This window comes from Carica papaya, chromosome 2, assembly GCF_054855325.1.
Source record: "Carica papaya isolate Zhongbai chromosome 2, ASM5485532v1, whole genome shotgun sequence".
NCBI classification, from domain to species: Eukaryota; Viridiplantae; Streptophyta; class Magnoliopsida; order Brassicales; family Caricaceae; genus Carica; species Carica papaya.
Window position 1 is genome coordinate 31631834 of NC_142310.1, and position 19223 is coordinate 31651056.

General features: G+C 37.9%; 3 protein-coding genes across 3 annotated transcripts; all 3 read right to left on the reverse strand.

The window, feature by feature from the left end:
* Nucleotides 1-787: 787 nt before the first annotated feature.
* Nucleotides 788-5758, reverse strand: LOC110823623 (uncharacterized). Its single transcript, XM_088214081.1, has 2 exons — nt 5549-5758; nt 788-5373 (listed from the first exon to the last, which is right to left on the reverse strand). The coding sequence occupies exons 1-2, from the start codon at nt 5756-5758 to the stop codon at nt 4801-4803; spliced, it is 783 nt and encodes a 260-aa protein (XP_088070207.1). The 3' UTR covers nt 788-4800.
* Nucleotides 788-18352, reverse strand: LOC110823624 (putative disease resistance protein At4g19520). The gene is made up of 12 exons (XM_088212275.1): nt 17317-18352; nt 15828-16926; nt 15378-15677; nt 13932-15089; nt 12930-13706; nt 11887-12152; nt 10963-11057; nt 10350-10845; nt 8855-9953; nt 8409-8708; nt 6931-8103; nt 788-6704 (listed from the first exon to the last, which is right to left on the reverse strand). Exons 1-12 carry the CDS (start codon nt 17799-17801, stop codon nt 5907-5909), a joined length of 8046 nt encoding a protein of 2681 aa, XP_088068401.1. The 5' UTR covers nt 17802-18352; the 3' UTR covers nt 788-5906.
* Nucleotides 3639-4320, reverse strand: LOC148268963 (uncharacterized). Its single transcript, XM_088212274.1, has 3 exons — nt 4119-4320; nt 3984-4050; nt 3639-3939 (listed from the first exon to the last, which is right to left on the reverse strand). Exons 1-3 carry the CDS (start codon nt 4318-4320, stop codon nt 3639-3641), a joined length of 570 nt encoding a protein of 189 aa, XP_088068400.1.
* Nucleotides 18353-19223: the final 871 nt, after the last annotated feature.

A 19223-nucleotide genomic window follows, 5' to 3' on the forward strand; every position in this document is an offset into this window, starting at 1 on the left:
ATGACCTCAAGCAGCTGGTGCAGCGATTTAAACAATTGATGATGAAAAAATTTGCTATGTCATATCTTGGAGAGATTCTCGTGCAACATGGGAGGACTAAGCATATAAAAATTAAGTTTCATTTTTTGCACAAAGCTGAGAAGATCAAGAGATCCATTTGGAGCATTGCAAATCAGAGGAACAACTTGCTGACATCCTAACTAAAGCTTTGCCAAGGGAATAGTTTAAGAATTGAGAACCAAACTTGGGCTGTTCAAAAGAAAACTCAAGGAGGAATGTTAGCAGTTGAGTTTTTCTTGAACAGTGATTGCTGAAGTCAAGAAATTATGATTATTTTTTCTTTATTCTGCTTTAGTAAGTGATAGTTGAAAGGAATGGGGAAGCATGTTTTGAAGCAAGAAAATCAGCAACTTTTGCTTGTTTTGGTTGACAAAATGATGTGTTTTATTTGACCTTTTTGCTGACAGCTTGTATGTATTTTAGCAAAATATCTTCCCTTAAAAATGCTATATATATGTAAGGCTGATGAACTACTACAATATACAGAGTTCACTTTTTTAGAAGCTGTTTCTCACTCTGCTGTATTCTCTTCTGCATTTTTCTCTGCATTTTTTTGCTCTTTTTTTTTTTCACTGCAGACCCACGGATTCAGATTTAAATTTCTGTATTATTCTCTCTCAGTTTTGATCATAAATACAAAAACAGCAAGCTTCTTGTTTGGTCCCAATCAAAGCTTGAAGAAAACAGGAAAATACTTTCTGCTTAAGGCGAGAAAGAAACCAAAATCTGAGTTGAAATTTTTACTTGACATTCCATCTAAAATTGCAGGCTTTAAATAGCCAATAAACGATTACATGATAATGATATAGTCCTACATTTACGACATGAAAAATAAAAAGATAAGGATCGTAGTCACTTCCGTTGTGGGTGCACGTGTTGTTGACCCAGTCACGTTCCATCAAGATACTTTGTGTTCTTTGTAGGGACCCCTTGGGATCTACGGATCCTAACATCACTCCCTCCTTTTTGAGTGACATAGTCCTCAAGGTCAGGAAATTGGGTGATGATGTCAGAAGTGTTTTCCCATGTGGCATCTTCGGTGGACAGATTTTTCCAGTGGACCAAGCTTTGTTCTACAAATTTACCGCCTTTTTTCAGCCAATGTGTGTCCAGGATTTGATGTGGGTGGAATAAGATAGTACCTTCCTCGGTAATAGTGGGGAAATCCTTGATGGTGAAAACTGATTCGCCTACTTGCTTTTTGAGTAAGGACATATTGAAAACTGGGTGAATACGAGCCTCTGCCGGTAATTTGAGTTTATAGGCGACTGGACCAATGCGTCTCTCAACTTGGTAAGGTCCATAGTACTGACAAGCCAATTTCTGAAGGGCCCAGCAGAAGACAGTCTATTGGCGGTAGGGTTGTAACTTGAGAAAAACCCAGTCTCCTTCCTAGAATTCCAAGTGGCGTCTCTTGGTGTTGGCATAATGTTGCATGCTATTCTGGGCAGCATGGAGATTGGTTTTCAGTTGTTGCAATAATTCATTTCGCCCCAGTAACTGTTGATCTACTTCGTGGACCGAAGTCATCCCTGAATGATAGTACGGTATGGCGGGGGGAGGTCACCCGTAAAGAGCTTGAAAGGGAGTCATTTTGATGGCGGCATGATAAGTAGTATTGTACCAAAATTCTGCCCATGAAAGCAGTGAGCTTCATTTATTAGGTCGTTGGTGACCTAAACATCTCAGGTACTATTCGAGACATCGGTTGACTACCTCGGATTGGCCATCCGTCTGGGGGTAGTAAGTTGAGCTCATTTTTAGTTATGTGCCAACATTTTGAAAAATTCCTTCCAGAAGTGACTGACGAATATCGGGTCTCGACCACTGACTATAGTGCCGGGCATCCCATGTAGCTTAACTATTCCCTCTACAAATTTCTCAGCCACCGTCCTAGCTGTGTAGGGGTGAGCTAGTGCTAGAAAATGTGCAGATTTATTGAGGCGGTCGACTACTACCAGAATAGTGCTCTTGCCACTGGAGAGAGGTAAGCCTTCTATAAAATCCATCGTGATGTCTTCCCACACTTGGCATGGAATGGGTAAGGGTTAGAGGAGATTTGCAAGTACTAGTATCTCTGTTTTTATTCTCTAACAGGTTTCACAAGCGGACACATACTCTTAAACTACATTTTTTATAAATAACCAATGAAATTGCTGTGTCAATCTTTTGTAGGTGCAGAGGAGTCCGGAATGTCCCCCTAATGGTGAATCATGGTAAGACTGTAAAAGTTGTGATATCAGATGAGACTGAAGGGGTAGGACAACCCGATGCTTATAATAAATCAATTTATTTCTTGCGGTATAAGACCCACCCTTTTGCTCTTCTGCCAGTTTATTGAGCTTCTGCATATAGGGGTGTGTTTCTGTTTCTTTCCTGATGTCATCCCAAATCTGATTCTGATGGATGAATAGGGCATCCAGGGACAACCCTATAACGTTTCTGGAGAAGGCATCTACTGCTGCATTTTCTTTGTCTGGCTTATATGTGATCTCATAATCGTACCCAAATAGTTTGGATATCCATATTTGTTGTTCTGGAGTGGTGATCCGCTATTTGAGTAGGTATTTGAGACTGCAATGGTCTGTCTAAATAAAAAATTTTCTGCCCATCAGATATGATCTCCAAGTCTGTACTGCAATAACAACGGCTAACATTTCTTTGGCATAAGTGGACCAAGAGTGCTTCGCAACTCTCAAAGCTCTGCTTAAGTAAGCTAGGGTTTCCCTTGTTGACTGAGGACTGCTCCTATCCTGATTCCGAAGGCATCAATCTCAAAGGTTAATGGCTCACTAAAGTTAGGTAGAGCCAGTGTGGGGGTAGAGGTCATGGCTTGCTTCAAGCTTTTGAAGGCTGTCTTTGCTGTGCCGTTCCATTCAAACTGCCCTTTTTTAAGGAGCTGTGTCAATTGCCTGGCAATGAGCCCATAATCTTTTACAAATTTTCTGTAGTAGCCGATTAGCCCTAAAAATCTGCGGAGTTCTGTGACAGTGGTCGGGCTTGGCCAATCTAACATTACTTGAATCTTACTCTGATCAACTTGTACCCCATTCGGTGTAATGATGTGGCCCAAATATTCTAATTTTTGCTGGCCAAACACATATTTTTTGAGCTTGATAAAGAACCTGTTTTGCCTCAAAAGTTCAAAGACTTGTCGCACATGCACTAGGTGAGATTGCCAGTCAAGGCTATATACTAGAATATCATCAAAAAATACTAACACAAATTTGTGTAAGTATGGCTGAAATATGACATTCATAATAGCTTGAAAGGTAGATGGGGCATTGCAGAGTCCGAAAGGCATTACCAGATATTCGTAGTGGCCATTGTGAGTTTGGAACGCTGTTTTGTGGACATCCTCAGGGGTGGACTCTAATATGGTAATATTTGAATGTTAGATCCAATTTGGTGAAGCGAGTGGCACCATATAGCTCATCTAACATGTCATCGACCGTTTGAATAGGAAAACGGTCCTTGATGGTGACTGTGTTGAGTGCCTGGTAGTCGGTGCAGAACCTCCAAGTGTCGTCTTTCTTTCTGACTAACAAAACCGGGGATGAAAATGGAATAGAGCTGGGTCAGATGAGCCCGGAAGTAATCATCTCGTCTACTTGCTTTTCAATTTCGGCCTTTTGGAAATACGCGTATCGATATAGTCGAACATTGACTGGTTCACTTCCTTCCTTGAGGTTGATGTGGTGTGAGACTTCTCTAGCTGGGGGAAGTCGATCGGGCTCCTGAAAAAGACCCGAAAACTCAGCCAACAACTTCTGTAATTTTGGATTGGCAGTGGCAGAATCGGCTGTGCTGATGGAGAGCAAGCAAACTGCATACAAGTCGTTCACTAGCTTTCTTGTTGATCTCTTCTCGCGAAGCGGCCTGAATAGGAGGGGCATCAAGATCTCACAGAAGCTGCTTCTGACAGTTCCATTGGAATGCCATTGTGAACCTCTTCCAATCGCAGGTCACGATGCTGAGGTTTTCTAACAACTGGACACCCAAAACAACATCCAACCCCGTCAGTGGTAAAGAAAAGAGTGTAAGTGAAAAGGGGGTACCTTGGATTTGCAGGGCAACATTGTCAAACCGTCCTTGGTATTTCAAGGTGTTACCGTTGGCCACATTCATTGAAAACGGGGCTGTTGGAACGATTGGAAGCCGTAATCGGCTTGCTACCTTTTCACAAATGAAATTGTGCGTGGAGCTACTATCGATGAGAGCGACTACTTCCTGATGTCCGATGGTGGCGGCGACTCGCATGGTGCAAGCCGGTGTCCAACCTGTGAGAGCGTGCAAGGAGATTTTAAGCTCGGGACCATCTGCGTCTTCATCTTCTTCGCCACGTCCTTTAAGTAGCAGGAGCTGCGATTCGCGACAACGATGGCCAGCCGTGATGCGCTCGTCGCAGTTAAAGCACAACCCTTGAGATCTCCGTCATTGCATTTCTTTCCAGGTGAGCCTCTTGGGCATTGCGAGCATGGCGGCTAGGGTTCGCGGAAGAGGATCGGGTAAGGATGATAGGTGTTGGGTGCGTTGGGCTCTCCCGGGTCGGGTCAGTCGGTTTTGTCGACCCACCTACTCTTCCCGCATTCGGGCCAAGCCCATGGCGTCTCTGAGTGTCCTGGGCTTGAACATCCAAATCCCATCTGCTATCTAGAGCTTGAGCCCACCAATGAAGGCTCCAACTAGGGCCCGTTGAGGCCACCCATGGACTCTGTTGCCCAATTTTTCGAACTCCCTCTAGCAATCACAGATTGGGTCGGTCTGACGGATGTGGGCTAGAGCCTCATCAAAGTTTTCAAACTCGGTCGGCCCGAACCACATCCACAGCTCCTCTTCAAACCCGGTCCAGGTGAGTTCTCTTCCCTCTTCTTTGTAATTTTGGTTCAGCCATTGCGACCACTGATTGGCCTCTCCTTCTAGGTGGTAGGCTGCAAGAGACACTTTGTGTTGCCCGGTGGTGCCTTGATAGGAGAAGAATTGGCCGACCTGGCACAACCATTTAGTCGGATCACCCCCGGCGAAGACCAGGAACTCCAGCTTGGCGAGTTTGGAATAGAATAGGTTGCGGCTGTTCTCTTCGAGTTGTGGATTTGTGTCGTGGTTGGCAGGAGGCAAGCTGGGACGAAGGGGGTGGTAGCTACTAGAGCCCTCTCTGCCAGATGCGATGGAGTTGGTCAATCGTTGGATGGATTCTTCAAGCGCCCAAAATCGGTCGACCATTCCGATTTCCATTCGGCTTAAATGATCTTGCACTCCTCCGAGGCCAACCTCCAAATTCTGAATTCGTTCCTTGTTGGTCGACATAGTAACCTGCTCTGATACCAATGTTGGTCCCAATCAAAGCTTGAAGAAAACAAGAAAATACTTTCTGCTTAAGGCGAGAAAGAAACCAGAATTTGGGTTGAAATTTTTACTTGACATTCCATTTAAAATTGCAGGCTTTAAATAGCCAACAAGTGATTACATGATAATGATAAAGTCTTACATTTACGGCATGAAAAATAAAAGGATAAGGATCGTGGTCACTTCCGTTGTGGGGAGTTGTTGTTGTGGAGTGGAGCAGTTGTTCAGTTGAAAGTGGGTAAGTGACATTGTGGGGGGTTGCTGCTGTGGAGTGGAGCGGATCTTCCGTTGGAGGTGGATAAGTGAGACCGATTCTGTGGGTGCACGTGTTGTTGACCCAGTCATGCTCCATCAAGATACCTTAGGTTCTTTGTGGGGACCCGTTTGGGATCTATGGATCCTAACACTTTTGCCTCCAACATTCATCAGCATGAAGTAAATCATCCGCAAGAGATGAAATTGATCAAGGAATACCAATTGTTTCTTTATCTTCAACTCACCTAACTCCATGAATTTGATCTTTTCAATCGTTTTGGAGCAGGATACTTTTCCTCCTCATCAGAGTCTACTTGTTCTTGTTCTTGCTCCACAGCGTTTATTTCATCATCTACCTTCTCAGTGTGTAGTATTTCTTCTTCATCATAATATAACTCATCTTCATCTTCAATATCTGCTTCCTCATCTTCCTCAGTATCTAGTTCATCTTCAAACTCTGTGTCTAGTTCTTCCTCTTCAGAGTCATAATAATCATAGTATGCATCATCAGATATACTATCAACTTCATTATCATCGTCCATTGGTGATTCCCAAAATTCTCTTGCATCATAGAGTAGACGAACCCCACAGCTTTTGACCTTGTAAGAGCTTAAAGATTTAACTCCACTCTCTACAATAGAGAACTTAAAGGAAACCTCTTCATAGTTCTCATCGGAACTTTCTTCGCTGAAACTTTCTTCAGCTGTCCTCATATACATTGATGTATCATACAAAAAGAACATATGCTCTGACTCAACAAATTTAGGCCGATCCCTAAATTTTGGCCATGGTTTAAATCTGCAACAGAGATCATAGCATTCACCATCTTTGTTTTCTAAATGATAATCACATATGATGCTTAAATTGAAACCATCAAAGTAGCCATCAAATTCGGCCACAATGCAGAGAGCAAAACCAAAAAACTTGCTATTGAACCAATGGGGAGATAGCTGGATGGTTATTGAAGACGTGTTGCTTTTATGGTTGAACCAGTCTGAAATTTCACTTCCCGGTAAACAGATAGCAACTTGACTTGTTCCAAACTGTGCCAACAAGATGTCAGAAATTAGTGCATTTTTCAGAATGAAATGAAAGAATCCTATGCATGTAGATTGGTTATTTATATACCATAAGATAATATGTCGTAAAAGTATCATGAAACAATCTGTGAAGAAAGCAGAGATGCTTGGATCTAGTATATAACTTGTTTATAAACTAGAATAACATGCAAGGAAGCATGAAACAATGAATTAGAGAAAGATATGAGACCTCATCTTCTTCATCACTTTCCATCAGATGCTGAATTCTAAACTGTACATTAGCCACAATGGTCTTGTATTCATTTTGATTCAATTTGAAGCAATTACTGAATATGTAGCTCCCCTCACCTCCAATCCTCAGGAATTTTTGCTCACCTAATATTCTTTCTAGTGACGAGCAATCATGTGCATGTAAAGATGCTACACTCGGAGGAAGCTCTGGTAGCAATTGAAGTCTATTGCAGTTGCTTATTGTAAGATATCTCAACATAGAAAGTTGTTTGATGCTTCCAGGTATGCTCTTAAAGTCATTGCTACTTAGATCTAAACTTTCTAATGACAATAAGCAGTCAATGTCTTCAGGGATTTCTGTTATATGTAAATTGCTCAGTTCTAGACTTGTCAAAAATTGGAAATCTATTAAAGAAGTAAGGTGTAGAGGCACTGGCTCTCGACCTTCGCATCCTGAAATGCATAAGTATGTTAGGTTGCTTGAGTCTTTCAAGATTGATGGTAATTGTTCTATAGAAGTTTCGGTAGCATAAAGAGATTCAAGAGACTTCAACATTAAAATGTAAGGTGGGAGACTCTTAAGCCTTGGGCATTTATGCAACCACAACTCGCGAAGTGCAGAGAGACAACCAATAGAAGCCGGATCTTCTTCGCTTGTCATATTCAAATATGAATTGTCCACTTTCTCTGAAATTTCGGGAAGCAATATGACATTTGTGCAGCCATTCAGATTTAGGACTTGGAGACAATTCAAACCCTGAATAGAGCTTGAAATATTCACAAGTCTCGTGCAGTTTGACAAATTCAATTCCAAAAGGCTAGATATATGCTTAATCGATGATGGCACTTCTTCTATTCCAGTTCCATTCAAGTATAAATATTTTATATTCCTTGAGATCTCTGGAAACGTAGCCATTTTAGTGCAGCCAAATAAATTTAGGAATTCAAGAGATCTCAAGTTGATGTTTGTTGGTAGACTCTTAAGCTTTATACAGCCACTCAAATCCAAATGGGTAAGTTTGTTAAGATGTCCAATGGATGAGGGTATTTCAACTATGCTTTTGCAGTGCCTAAGAGTCATATCCTTAATATTCGTGGCTAATGAGAGGTCTGGTAATTCTATCAAATTCTTGCACCCGGCAAGATACATCTTTTCCAAGTTGACAAGTTCCTGTAAGAGAATTTGGAAAAACAAAAAATGATAGTGTATATTAGAATCACAAAATATATTTCTATTAAACAAACAAATCTTAAGTCATGATTAACCATAGAAAAGTTTCATGGAAGTTAAATAATTACTTTGGACGGCCAAATATCCAAAAACTTAGTATTTTTATATTATATTCTCACTACTAATATAAAAAAAGCTACTTTCCTGAACCTTGATTTAAATATCTTCTACTCAGAAAATTAACAATTCAATTACTTGTGAAATCTTCCATTTTTGTTAAAAGAAGCATAATATCGAAATTATACCTGGGTTCCACTCCAAAGTTGCTTAATCTTGCTATAAGGTAGATAAAGTTCCACAAGGTACTCTGGACGAAACTTACATGGCAGAGATTTTAATGGAAACGCATCCCAGTACAGATACCTCAGCTCATCAGGAAGCAATTTAAGACCACGTGGAAGGCACACTTTAGAGTTTTTTTGGTAGCTTTCATGATAAATCTTGAGGAATTTAAGATTATACATTTTTGAAAAAATCATTGGGCTTAGCTTCATCTCTTTTACTTTTGATTCATCAAGGAATATGCCTCTAATTGTTTCAGTCCCCTGTATAACAACATTCGGAGATTGCTATAAGCATAGATGGTAAAATATTGTTTATGTTTAAGCTTTTTAAGTGTTCAACAAAAGTGAATTTCTTTCCTGGAAAACTACAAATGATAAAGAATGATGTTAAGATATTTTGTTCTTACTGTATTTTTTGTCAATACATGATAGATATCCTCAGGAGTCCACAACCGACTTCTTTTTCCAGGCTCTATCTCAGATTCTTGGCGGACAACAGACCAACCCATCTCTTGCAACAAATCATGCATTTCTATCCTTTTATTTGAAACACTTATGAGAGATTTATCGATGAGAACATCTATTCCTGACAAGACAGAATGACCATAACAGCCACCTAGAATTCTTTCAACATCATCTCTAAGCTGCCCTTTAAAGAAACATGCAATATCAAGAAATATATTGCTTAAATCTTTATCCAGTGCATCATAACTGATTTTCAGCACCTCCTGAATTTTCAGGTTAGGAACTCTTTTCAGCTTCCTCAGTGCACTCTCCCAGTGTTCTTCACTTTTATGACAAAGATTGGAGCCTAAGACTTTGAGCGCCAGAGGAATCCCATGAGCATAGTCTATAACCTTCATTGAAAGCTCAATATAAGATTTAGATGGATTATCTTTTTTAAATGCATGTTGACAAAAGAGCTCGAAGGCATGATGATCATTCAACTTCTCTACATCGTATATGTCCACAATATCATAAGAATTTAATATTTGCTTATCCCTAGTAGTTAAGATTACACGACTTCCTGGACCTAATTTATCAAGCCCTCCAAACAAAAATTCTAATTGTGCCAGATCATCCACATCATCAAGAACTATGAGCACTCTTTTACTCTGGAGCCTACTCTTGATAAAAGCACTTCCTATAGTGGGAGTGCATACACGTAAATTCTCTTCGTTTAAGACATTTGAAAGAAGTTCGTCTCTCAAACGAGGGAGGTCACCTCTCTTCTCTGCTTCCCGGAGTTTATTCAGGAAATAACAACTTTCAAAATGACTTGAAATTCGGTTAAATACTGCCTCAGCAATGGTGGTCTTACCAATGCCACCCATCCCCCAAATTCCTACCATACGAAAATCTGGTGATCCAATGCATAATAAAGAAATAACTTTACTGACTCGTGGATATATCCCAACCAAGCTTTCCTTTAGAACACTTGAGGAAGCAAGATCCAATTTCTTCAAAATATCACTCACAATTTCATCAACAAGTATGGATTCAGGCCTGCAAGATGGAGGAGTTAATCACAGTAATCTGAAACAGACCAAGGACTTGAAAAGGGAATATGCTTCATGTTTGAGGAGACATTTTCGCATATGATGATAATTTGATCAACAACATCACAGATTTATGAAACTTAGAATGATATTTTAAAAACGATAAACGTACACTCTAAAAGTATGCAATAAGAAAAACCTCGGGTAACTACTTAAAAAGGAAAGAAGCATGAAACCAGGAATTCTTACTTCTAAAAAATATTTGCATGCTTGCTCAAATTGAATGACAAATTATTCTCCAGTTGCATGCATAACCATCAATGAACTATTTCATACATAGTATTTTAGCATGATAAACTCTAATCAGTTTGCATCAATAGGAAGAGCAAGTTAAAAGAGACACCTAACCATCGACGAGTCCCAACCAGATAGATTTGTTGCTTCTTTCAAAGCAGACCTCCAGCTCTGCTCCTGCTCACTGAAATGTTTTACAGCTTCAGAAAATGCTTCTCCAAAATTCCCAGATTGGTTGCGAACATGAGAGGGATCTACATGATAAAAGACTGGTACAACAATCTGTCCTTTTTCTTTTCTGCATTCAAGTATCTTTAGGAGTTCTTCCAAGCAGCATTTGGAAGAAGCATACTCTTCTGAGAAAACGATCACAGCGAGCTTAGATGCTTCAATTGTTTTCAATATTGCACGGGAAATCTCATCTCCTCTCTTGATTTTATTACAAATGAAGGTTTGGATCTTTTTCCTACACAGACCAGCATAGAGATGGCTAGTAAAATTGTCACCAGTGTCTTCACCTCTAAAACTAATGAACACATCATTACTTCTTTGAGAGGCCATGCATCTGAAAGAAGTTGAAGAATCATTAGCCATTTTGGGGATTTAGCAGATATCAAGCTGATCAGTTATTGAATTTAACCAGTCTTTAGCTTGTTATTTCTCAGGTCAACATATAAGCTTTATCTGAAATCTTAATAAAAAAAATGAAAGAGGGAACATGCCTCCCATATGCAAAATTTCCCTGAAGTTGCTCAAAAGGTGCTTTTCTCCAATTTTCTTAAGGCATTGACAAATTCTGCTGATTTGCCGTGTTGACCTAGAGAGAGTTAATGCCATGAATAATATAATCATCTACATAAGTTGACATTCCAATACTAGTTGGTAAGCGCCGCTAATTTTATAATATTCTGTCTCTTTCTTCTCTTATCAGTTGGGCTAAATAGCATATTTAGCCCTCACCTTTTGAAGCCATTTGTAAAGCATCATATATTTTGACACCTAGAGAAGGGGAAAAAGAAGAGAGAAGGAAGTATTTTAAATGAAAAGAAAAATGCACACACAAACAGTGAAAAAGAATAGAGGAAAAAGGAACTAATACCTCCAACAAAGATTATCTTCTGTAATCAAAGATCCAGAATTGCAGCTTCATAATCATTCTTGATAGATCTCAACACCACAAAAACCAAACAAACCCTTTTCTTTGATTCATGAACTAAATGGGTCTGGAGCTCCAAATTGACGAGTAAAATTAGAAGCGAGAGAAGGAAGTGTAAGCCCATTTCGCCGGGAACCAGAATCGAACCAAACCCTCTAGTAGCTAGCTTTGATGATAAGAAAGAATTAAGCAGGATGGAATTAATCAGTATGGTACACTCCAGAAGTTTTTGTAGTTTGAATTGTCATAATTACTTATATATATTGTTTTAATTTCCTGAAATCATTTCAATTAATTTAAGATTCATAGTGTTATAGCAGATAAACAATATAACATATGGTAGCAATAATAAGAATCTTTCAAAGCTCAAAAGTATTGCTCTCCCTTGCTTTGTAAGGGTATTAAATTTAAAAATGTGCTAACTACCCAGCAAACTAAAGATAAAAAATTAAGAACAGCCCAATAATAATCCATCATACAACAAAATTACAAGTGTGGTGAAAGAATAGCAAGAGAAATGATAGTGGACTTAGAAGATGCAGAAGCATCGGAAGTAAGTTGAGTAGGAGGCATTGGGCGCCTTGGTGGTGATGCGATGGTGAGTTGAATCCTCTGGTCAGCTTCACAGTGACCTGGAAAACCACACATGAAGTAATAGTTACCAAGCTTTTTTAATGTAATCCTGTCTGATCCCGCCGTGTAACTGGTGATCGGAGACGACGCCTTGCATGTCTTGAAATCTTGCTCGCTCACTCGCTTCAGGTCGTCAAATTTATTGTTATACTCAAATACAGGACCATATAATATTTTTTTCAGTATAAATTTTGATATTTCCATATTCATATAACAATATTTATCAACAAAAACACTAAATAAATTAACATATTTATGAAAAAGAAATCAACAAATCAAAGTAAAATAGATAAAAGGAAGAGATCCCTAATGGAAAAGCTTTTGGTCGAATAATAAAAATACCTCAAAATAATTCAAGTTAATTAAACATAATTTTATTAAATAGAAATGAGTGATGAGAATATAAAAAATAAAATGGAAATAGAGGTTTAGAATTATTTGGTATTATTGAATTTAATAAAAAATGTTTCCTTCGTTATTTTGTTGAAAGTTTCCTTCTTTCATGCTTAACGATATCTGACTGGCATTTTGTTGCATGCCACAGGTTTTTGTCATCATTAGCTCTTTTGTCCGTCGAAATATGATCATCTGAAGTCTGTGGAAACAGGAGATAATGTTTGTCTTATGCAGATACGTAGATACATGCAAGAATCCCTGAAGAATCAATAGGTTTTGCTACAAAGATGTGATCATAATAAGAATTTAAACTAAAACACACGTGCATATGTGATCCAAAAAGCTTCTATGTAATTTAACATAGGAATCCATTAGACGTGTCGCAAAGAAAGTAATCACGTCAGTACAAGTTATAAACAGATTACAAGACTATAAAGTAGATCATCCACAAGAGATGGAATTGATCAAGGAATACCAAGTGTTTCTTTTGCTCCCGTCTCCCTAACTCCATGAATTTGATCTTTTCAATCGTTTTGGAGCAGGATACTTTTCCCCCTCGTCAGAGTCTACTTGTTCTTGCTCCCCAGCATCTGCCTTCTTGGTGTTTAGTATTTCTTCTTCGTCATCATATAGCTCATTTTCATCTTCAATATCTGCTTCCTCATCTTCCTCAGCATCTAGTTCATCTCCAAACCCTGTGTCTAGTTCTTCCTCTTCAGGGTCATCATACCGATAATATGCATCATCAGATTTACTATCAACTTCATTATGATCCTCCATTGTTGGTTTGCAAAAATCTTTTGGATAATAGAGTAGACGAACCCCACAGCTTTTGATCTTGCAAGAGCTTAAAGATTTAACTCCACTCTCTACGATAGAGAACTTAAAGGAAACCTCTTCATAGTTCTCATCAAAACTTTCTGTGATGAAACTTTCTTCAGCTGTCCCCATATACATCGATGTATCATACAAAAGGAACATATGCTCTGATTCAACAAATTTAGGTCGATCCCTAAATTTTGGCCATGGTTTAAATCTGCAACAGAGATCATAGCACTCACCATCTTTGTTTTGTAAATGGTAATCACCTATGATGCTTAAATTGGACCCATCAAAGTAGCCCTCAAATTCAGCCACAATGCTGAGAGCAAAACCAAAAAACTTGCTATTGAACCAATGGGGAGATAGCTGGATAGTTATTGAAGATGTGTCGCTTTTATGGTCGAACCAGTCTGAGATTTCACTTCCTGGTAAACAGATAACAACTTGACTTGCTCCAAACTGTGCCAACAAGATGTCAGAAATTAATGCATTTTTTTCAGAATGAAATGAAAGAATTCTATGCACATAAGTTGGTTCGTTTATATACCATAAAGATAATATGTTGTAAAGTATCACGAAACAATCTATGAAGAAAGCAGAGATGCTCTGGTCTAGTATGTAACTTGTTACTACAATAATATGCAAGGAACCATAAAACAGTTAATTAGAGAAAAGAAATGAGACCTCATCTTCTTCGCCATTTTCCATCAGATGCTGAATTCTAAACTGTACATTAGCTACAATGGTCTTGTATTCATTTTGATCCAATTTGAAGCAATTACTGAATATGTAGTCTCCCTCACCTCCAATCCTAAGGAATTTTTGCTCACCTAATATTCTTTCTAGTGACAAGCAATCATGAGCATGTAAAGATGCTATACTCTGAGGAAGCTCTGGTAGCCATTGAAGTCTATTGCAGTTGCTTAATGTAAGATATCTCAACATAGAAAGTTGTTTGATGCTTCCAGGTATGCTCTTAAAGTCATTGCTGCTTAGATCTAAACTTTCTAATGATAATACGCAGTTAATGTCTTCAGGGATTTCCGTTATATGTAAATTGCTCAGTTCTAGACTTGTCAAAAATTGGAAATCTATTAAAGAAGTAAGGTGTAGAGGCACTGGCTCTCGACTATTGCATCCTGAAATGCATAAGTATGTTAGGTGGCTTGAATCTTTCAAGATTGATGGTAATTGTTCTATAGAAGTTTCAGTAGCATCAACAGATTCAAGAGATTTCAACTTTAAAATGTCAGAGGGGAGACTCTTAAGCCTTGTGCATTTATGCAACCACAACTTGTGAAGCGCGGAGAGACAGCCAATAGAAGCCGGACCTTCTTCATATGACTCGTCCACTTTCTCTAAAATCTCTGGGAGCATTGTGATATTTGTGCAGCCATTCAGATTCAGGACTTGGAGATGATTCAAATTCTGAATAGAGCTTGAAATATTCACAAGCCTCGTGCAGTTTGACAAATTCAATTCCATAAGGCTAGATATATGCTTAATCGATGATGGCACTTCTTTTACACTAGTTCCATTCAAGTACAAATATTTTATATTCCTTGAGATCTCTGGAAATGTAGCCATTTTACTGCAGCCAAATAAATTTAGGAATTCTAGAGATCTCAAGTTGATGTTTGTTGGTAAACTCTTAAGCTTTATACAACCACTCAAATCCAAATGGGTAAGTTCGTTGAGATGTCCAATGGATGAGGGTATTTCAACTATGCTTTTGCAGTGCCTAAGAGTCATATCCTTAATATTCGTGGCTAATGAGAGGTCTGGTAATTCTATCAAGTTCTTGCACCCGGCAAGATATATCTTTTTCAAGTTGACAAGTTCCTGTAAAAGAACACATGTTAGAATCACAAAATATACTTCTATTAAACAGACAAAACCTAAGACATGATTAACCATTTAAAAGTTTCATGGAAGTTAAATAATTACTTTGGATAACCAGTTGTCCAAAAACTTATTATTTTTATATTATATTCTAGCTGATAATGAATAATATCAAAAAAGCAACTCTCCTGAACCTTGATTTAAATGTCTTCTACTCAGAAAATTAACAATTCAATTACTTGTGAAATCTGCTATTTTAGTTAAAGGGCATAATATTGAAAATTATACCTGCGCCCCATTCCAAAGTTGCTTAATCTTGCTATAAGGTAGATAAAGCTCCACAAGGTACTCGGGACAAAACTTACATGGCAGAGATTTTAATGGAAATGCATTCCAGTACAGATACCTCAGCTCATCAGGAAGCAATTTAAGTCCACGTGGAAGGCACACTTTGGAGTTTTTTTGGCAGCTTCCACGATAAATCTTGAGGAATTTAAGATTGTACATTTTTGAAAAAGTCATTGGACTTAACTTCATCTCTTTTACTTTTGATTCATCAAGGAATAGACCTCTAATTGTTTCAGTCCCCTGTATAAACAACATTTGGAGATTGTCATAAGCATAAATGGTAAAATATAGTTTACTTCTAAGCTTTTTAAGTAAGTGTTCAGCAAAAGCGATATTTTTCCTGAAAACACTACAAATGATAAAAATGATGTTATGACACTTTGTTCTTACTGTATTTTTTGTCAATACATGATAAATGTCCTCGGGAGTCCACAACCGGCTTCTTTTTCCAGGCTCTATGTCAGATTCTTGGCGAACAATAGACCAACCCATCTCTTGCAACAAATCGTGCATTTCTATCCTTTTGTTTGACACAGTTATGAGAGATTTATCAACGAGAAGATCTATTCCTGACAAGACAGAATGACCATAACAGCCACCTAGAATTCTTTCAACATCATCTCTAAGCTGCGCTTTAAAGAAACAAGCAATATCAAGAAATATATCACTTGATTCTTTGTCCAGTGCATCATAACTGATTTTCAGTACCTCCTGAATTTTTAGGTTAGGAACTATTTTCAGCTTCCTCAGTGCACTCTCCCAGTGTTCTTCACTTTTATGACGAAGATAGGAGCCTAAGACTTTGAGTGCCAGAGGAATTCCATGAGCATAGTCTATAGCCTTCATTGAAAGCTCAGTATAAGATTTAGAAGGATTATCTTGTTTAAATGCACATTGACAAAAGAGCTGGAAGGCGTCATGATCATTCAACTTCTCTACATCATATATGTTTGCGATGTCATAAGAATTTAGTACTTGTTTATCCCTAGTAGTTACAATTACACGACTTCCTGGACCAAATTTATCAAGCCCTCCAAACAAAAACTCTAATTGTGCCAGATCATCCACATCATCAAGAACTATGAGCACTCTTTGACTCTGTAGCCTAGTCTTGATAAAAGCACTCCCTAAAGTGGGAGTGCGTACACATAAATTCTCTTCGTTTAAGACATTTGAAAGAAGTTCATCTCTCAAACGAGGTAGGTCACCTCTCTTCTCTGCTTGCCGGACATCATTCAGAAAATAACAACTCTCGAAATGACTGGAAATTTGATTGAATACTGCCTCAGCAATGGTGGTCTTACCTATGCCACCCATCCCCCAAATTCCTACCATACGAAAGTCTGGTGATCCAATGCATAATAAGGAAATAACTTTACTAACTCGTTGATATATCCCAACCAAGCTTTCCTTCAGAAAACTTGAGGAAAGAAGATTCAATTTCTTCAAAATGTCACTCACAATTTCATCAAGAAGCACAGATTCGGGCCTGCAAGATGGAGGAGTTAATCGCAGTAATCTGAAACAGACCAAGCACTTAAAAAGTGAATGTGCTTCATGTTTGAGGAGACATTTTGGCATATGATGATAATTCGATCAACAACATCACAGATTCATGAAGCTTATGGAATAATATTTTAAAAATGAGAAAGGTCCATTCATAAAGTACGAAGAAAAACCTCAAGTAACTACTTAAAAAGGAAAGAAGCATGAAAACCTGACTTCTAAACAATACTTGCATGCTTGCTCAAGTTGGATGGCAAATTATTCTCCAGTTGCATGCATATCAACCATCAACAGGGTATTTCAGAAGTTGTATTTTCAGCATGATAAACTCTAATCAGTTGAATCAATAGGAAGAGCAAGTTAAAAGAGATACCTAACCACTGATGAGTCCCAACCAGATAGATTTGCTGCTTCTTTTAAAGCAGACCTCCAGCTCTCCTCCTGCTCACTGAAATGTTTTACAGCTTCAGAAAATGCATCTCCAAAACTGCCAGATTGGTTGCGAACATGAGAGGGATCTACATGATAAAAGACTGGTATAACAATCTGTCCTTTTTCTTTCCTGCACTCAAGTATCTTTAGGAGTTCTTCCAAGCAGCACCTGGAAGAAGCAAACTCTTTCGAGAAAACGATGACAGAGAGCTTAGAAGTTTCAATTGCTTTCAATATTGCAGGAGAAATCCCATCTCCTGTTTTGAGTTTATTACATATGAAGGTTTGGATCTTTTTCCTACACAGACCAGCATAGAGATGGCTAGTAAAATTGTCACCAGTGTCTTCACTTCTAAAACTAATGAACACATCATTACTTCTTTGAGAGGCAATGCAACCAGAAGAAGGTGAAGAATCATAAGCCATTTTGGGGATTTAGCAGATATTAAGCTAATCGGTTAGTGAATTTAACTAGTTTTTAGCTTGTTATTGCTCAGGTCAGCATATAAGCCTTGTCTGAAATCTTTAAAAAAAATGAAAAAGAGAACATGCCTCCCATATACAAAAGTTCCCTGAAGTTACTCAAAAAAGTTTCTTTTCTCCAATTTTCTTATGGCATTGACAAATACTCGTGATTTGCCGAGTTGCCTAAGAGAAAGTTAATGCCATGAATACGATAATCATCTACAGAAGTTTGATATTCCAATACTAGTTGGTCAACCGCTAATTTTATAATATTCTGTCTCTTTCTTCTCTTATCAGTGTGAGCTAAATGGCATATTTAGCCCTCAACTTTTGAGGCCTTTTCTAAAGTTATAGACTTCACCGAAAATACGAAATTCTCAAACTGCACATCATATCCTTTGACACTCAAGAGAGGGAGAAAAAAGAAGAGAGAAAGAAGGAAGTTTCTTAAATGAAGAAAAAAATGCACATGCAAACAACACAATTCAGATTTCGTAATCCAAGCAGTGAAAAAGAAAAGAGGAAAAAGGAAATAATACCTCCAACGAAGATTATCTTCTGTAAATCAAAATCCAGATTTCGTAATCATTGTTAATGAGATCTCAACACCACAAAACCAAGCAAACCCATTCATGAACTAAATGGGTCCGGAACTCCAAATTGACGAGTAAAATGAGAAGCGAGAGAAGGAACTGCAACTCCATTTCACCCAGAACCAGAATCGAATCAAACCCTCTAGTAGCCAGCTTTGATTAAAAGAAAGAATTAAACAAGATGGAACTGATCAGTATGGTACACTACAACCTTTGCACTCCAGAAGTTTTTGTAGTTTGAATTCTCATAGCTAATTATATATACTGCTTTAATTTCGTGAGATCATGTCAATTAATTTAAGATTTATAGCATTATAGCAGATTTAAGAATATATACTATATCGTAGCCGTAGAAAGGATTTTTGCCAAAACATGCAATTCAGATACAACAACAATTACTTTTGCTCGTTTCTGTCATATTGTTTTGATAGTTATTGTTCACGAAGAAAAATAATATTACTAAAAATTATTCTTTAAAAGAAAAACTTATAACGTATAATATGAGAATTCGATATGTGAACAAATATGAATCCTTAAAATTGTGGTGGGACATATTTTCTTTATGGTATAAATTTCAAAGAATGGGGCCGTTTAGAAGAATATGGTCTTCTGTTGTTATGGAATTCGCATTTTAGTTGGATCATTTTTTATACGTTAAATTTAATATTTATTTATTTTTTTAAATAATAGGTAAAATTATTTATTAATTTTTTAAGTAATAAATAATTCATATTAACTAATAATTTTAATAAAAGATAAACGTTAAATTAATTTAACAATTAAAGGGTAT

Coding starts and splice junctions, on each gene's coding strand:
- LOC148268963 (XM_088212274.1), bottom strand. CDS start 4,320: ATGCGAGTCGCCGCCACCATCGGACATCAGGAAGTAGTCGCTCTCATC. Junction 4,051..4,118: donor TGTTGCCCTGCAAATCCAAG/GTACCCCCTTTT, acceptor TTGGGTGTCCAG/TTGTTAGAAAACCTCAGCAT. Junction 3,940..3,983: donor AATGGCATTCCAATGGAACT/GTCAGAAGCAGC, acceptor CCTCCTATTCAG/GCCGCTTCGCGAGAAGAGAT.
- LOC110823624 (XM_088212275.1), bottom strand. CDS start 17,801: ATGGCTTATGATTCTTCACCTTCTTCTGGTTGCATTGCCTCTCAAAGA. Junction 12,153..12,929: donor AAAGATCAAATTCATGGAGT/TAGGGAGACGGG, acceptor GACGACCTGAAG/CGAGTGAGCGAGCAAGATTT. Junction 6,705..6,930: donor AAAGTGATGAAGAAGATGAG/GTCTCATATCTT, acceptor TTGTTGGCACAG/TTTGGAACAAGTCAAGTTGC.
- LOC110823623 (XM_088214081.1), bottom strand. CDS start 5,758: ATGGAGCATGACTGGGTCAACAACACGTGCACCCACAGAATCGGTCTC. Junction 5,374..5,548: donor TTATTTTTCATGCCGTAAAT/GTAAGACTTTAT, acceptor GTATCAGAGCAG/GTTACTATGTCGACCAACAA.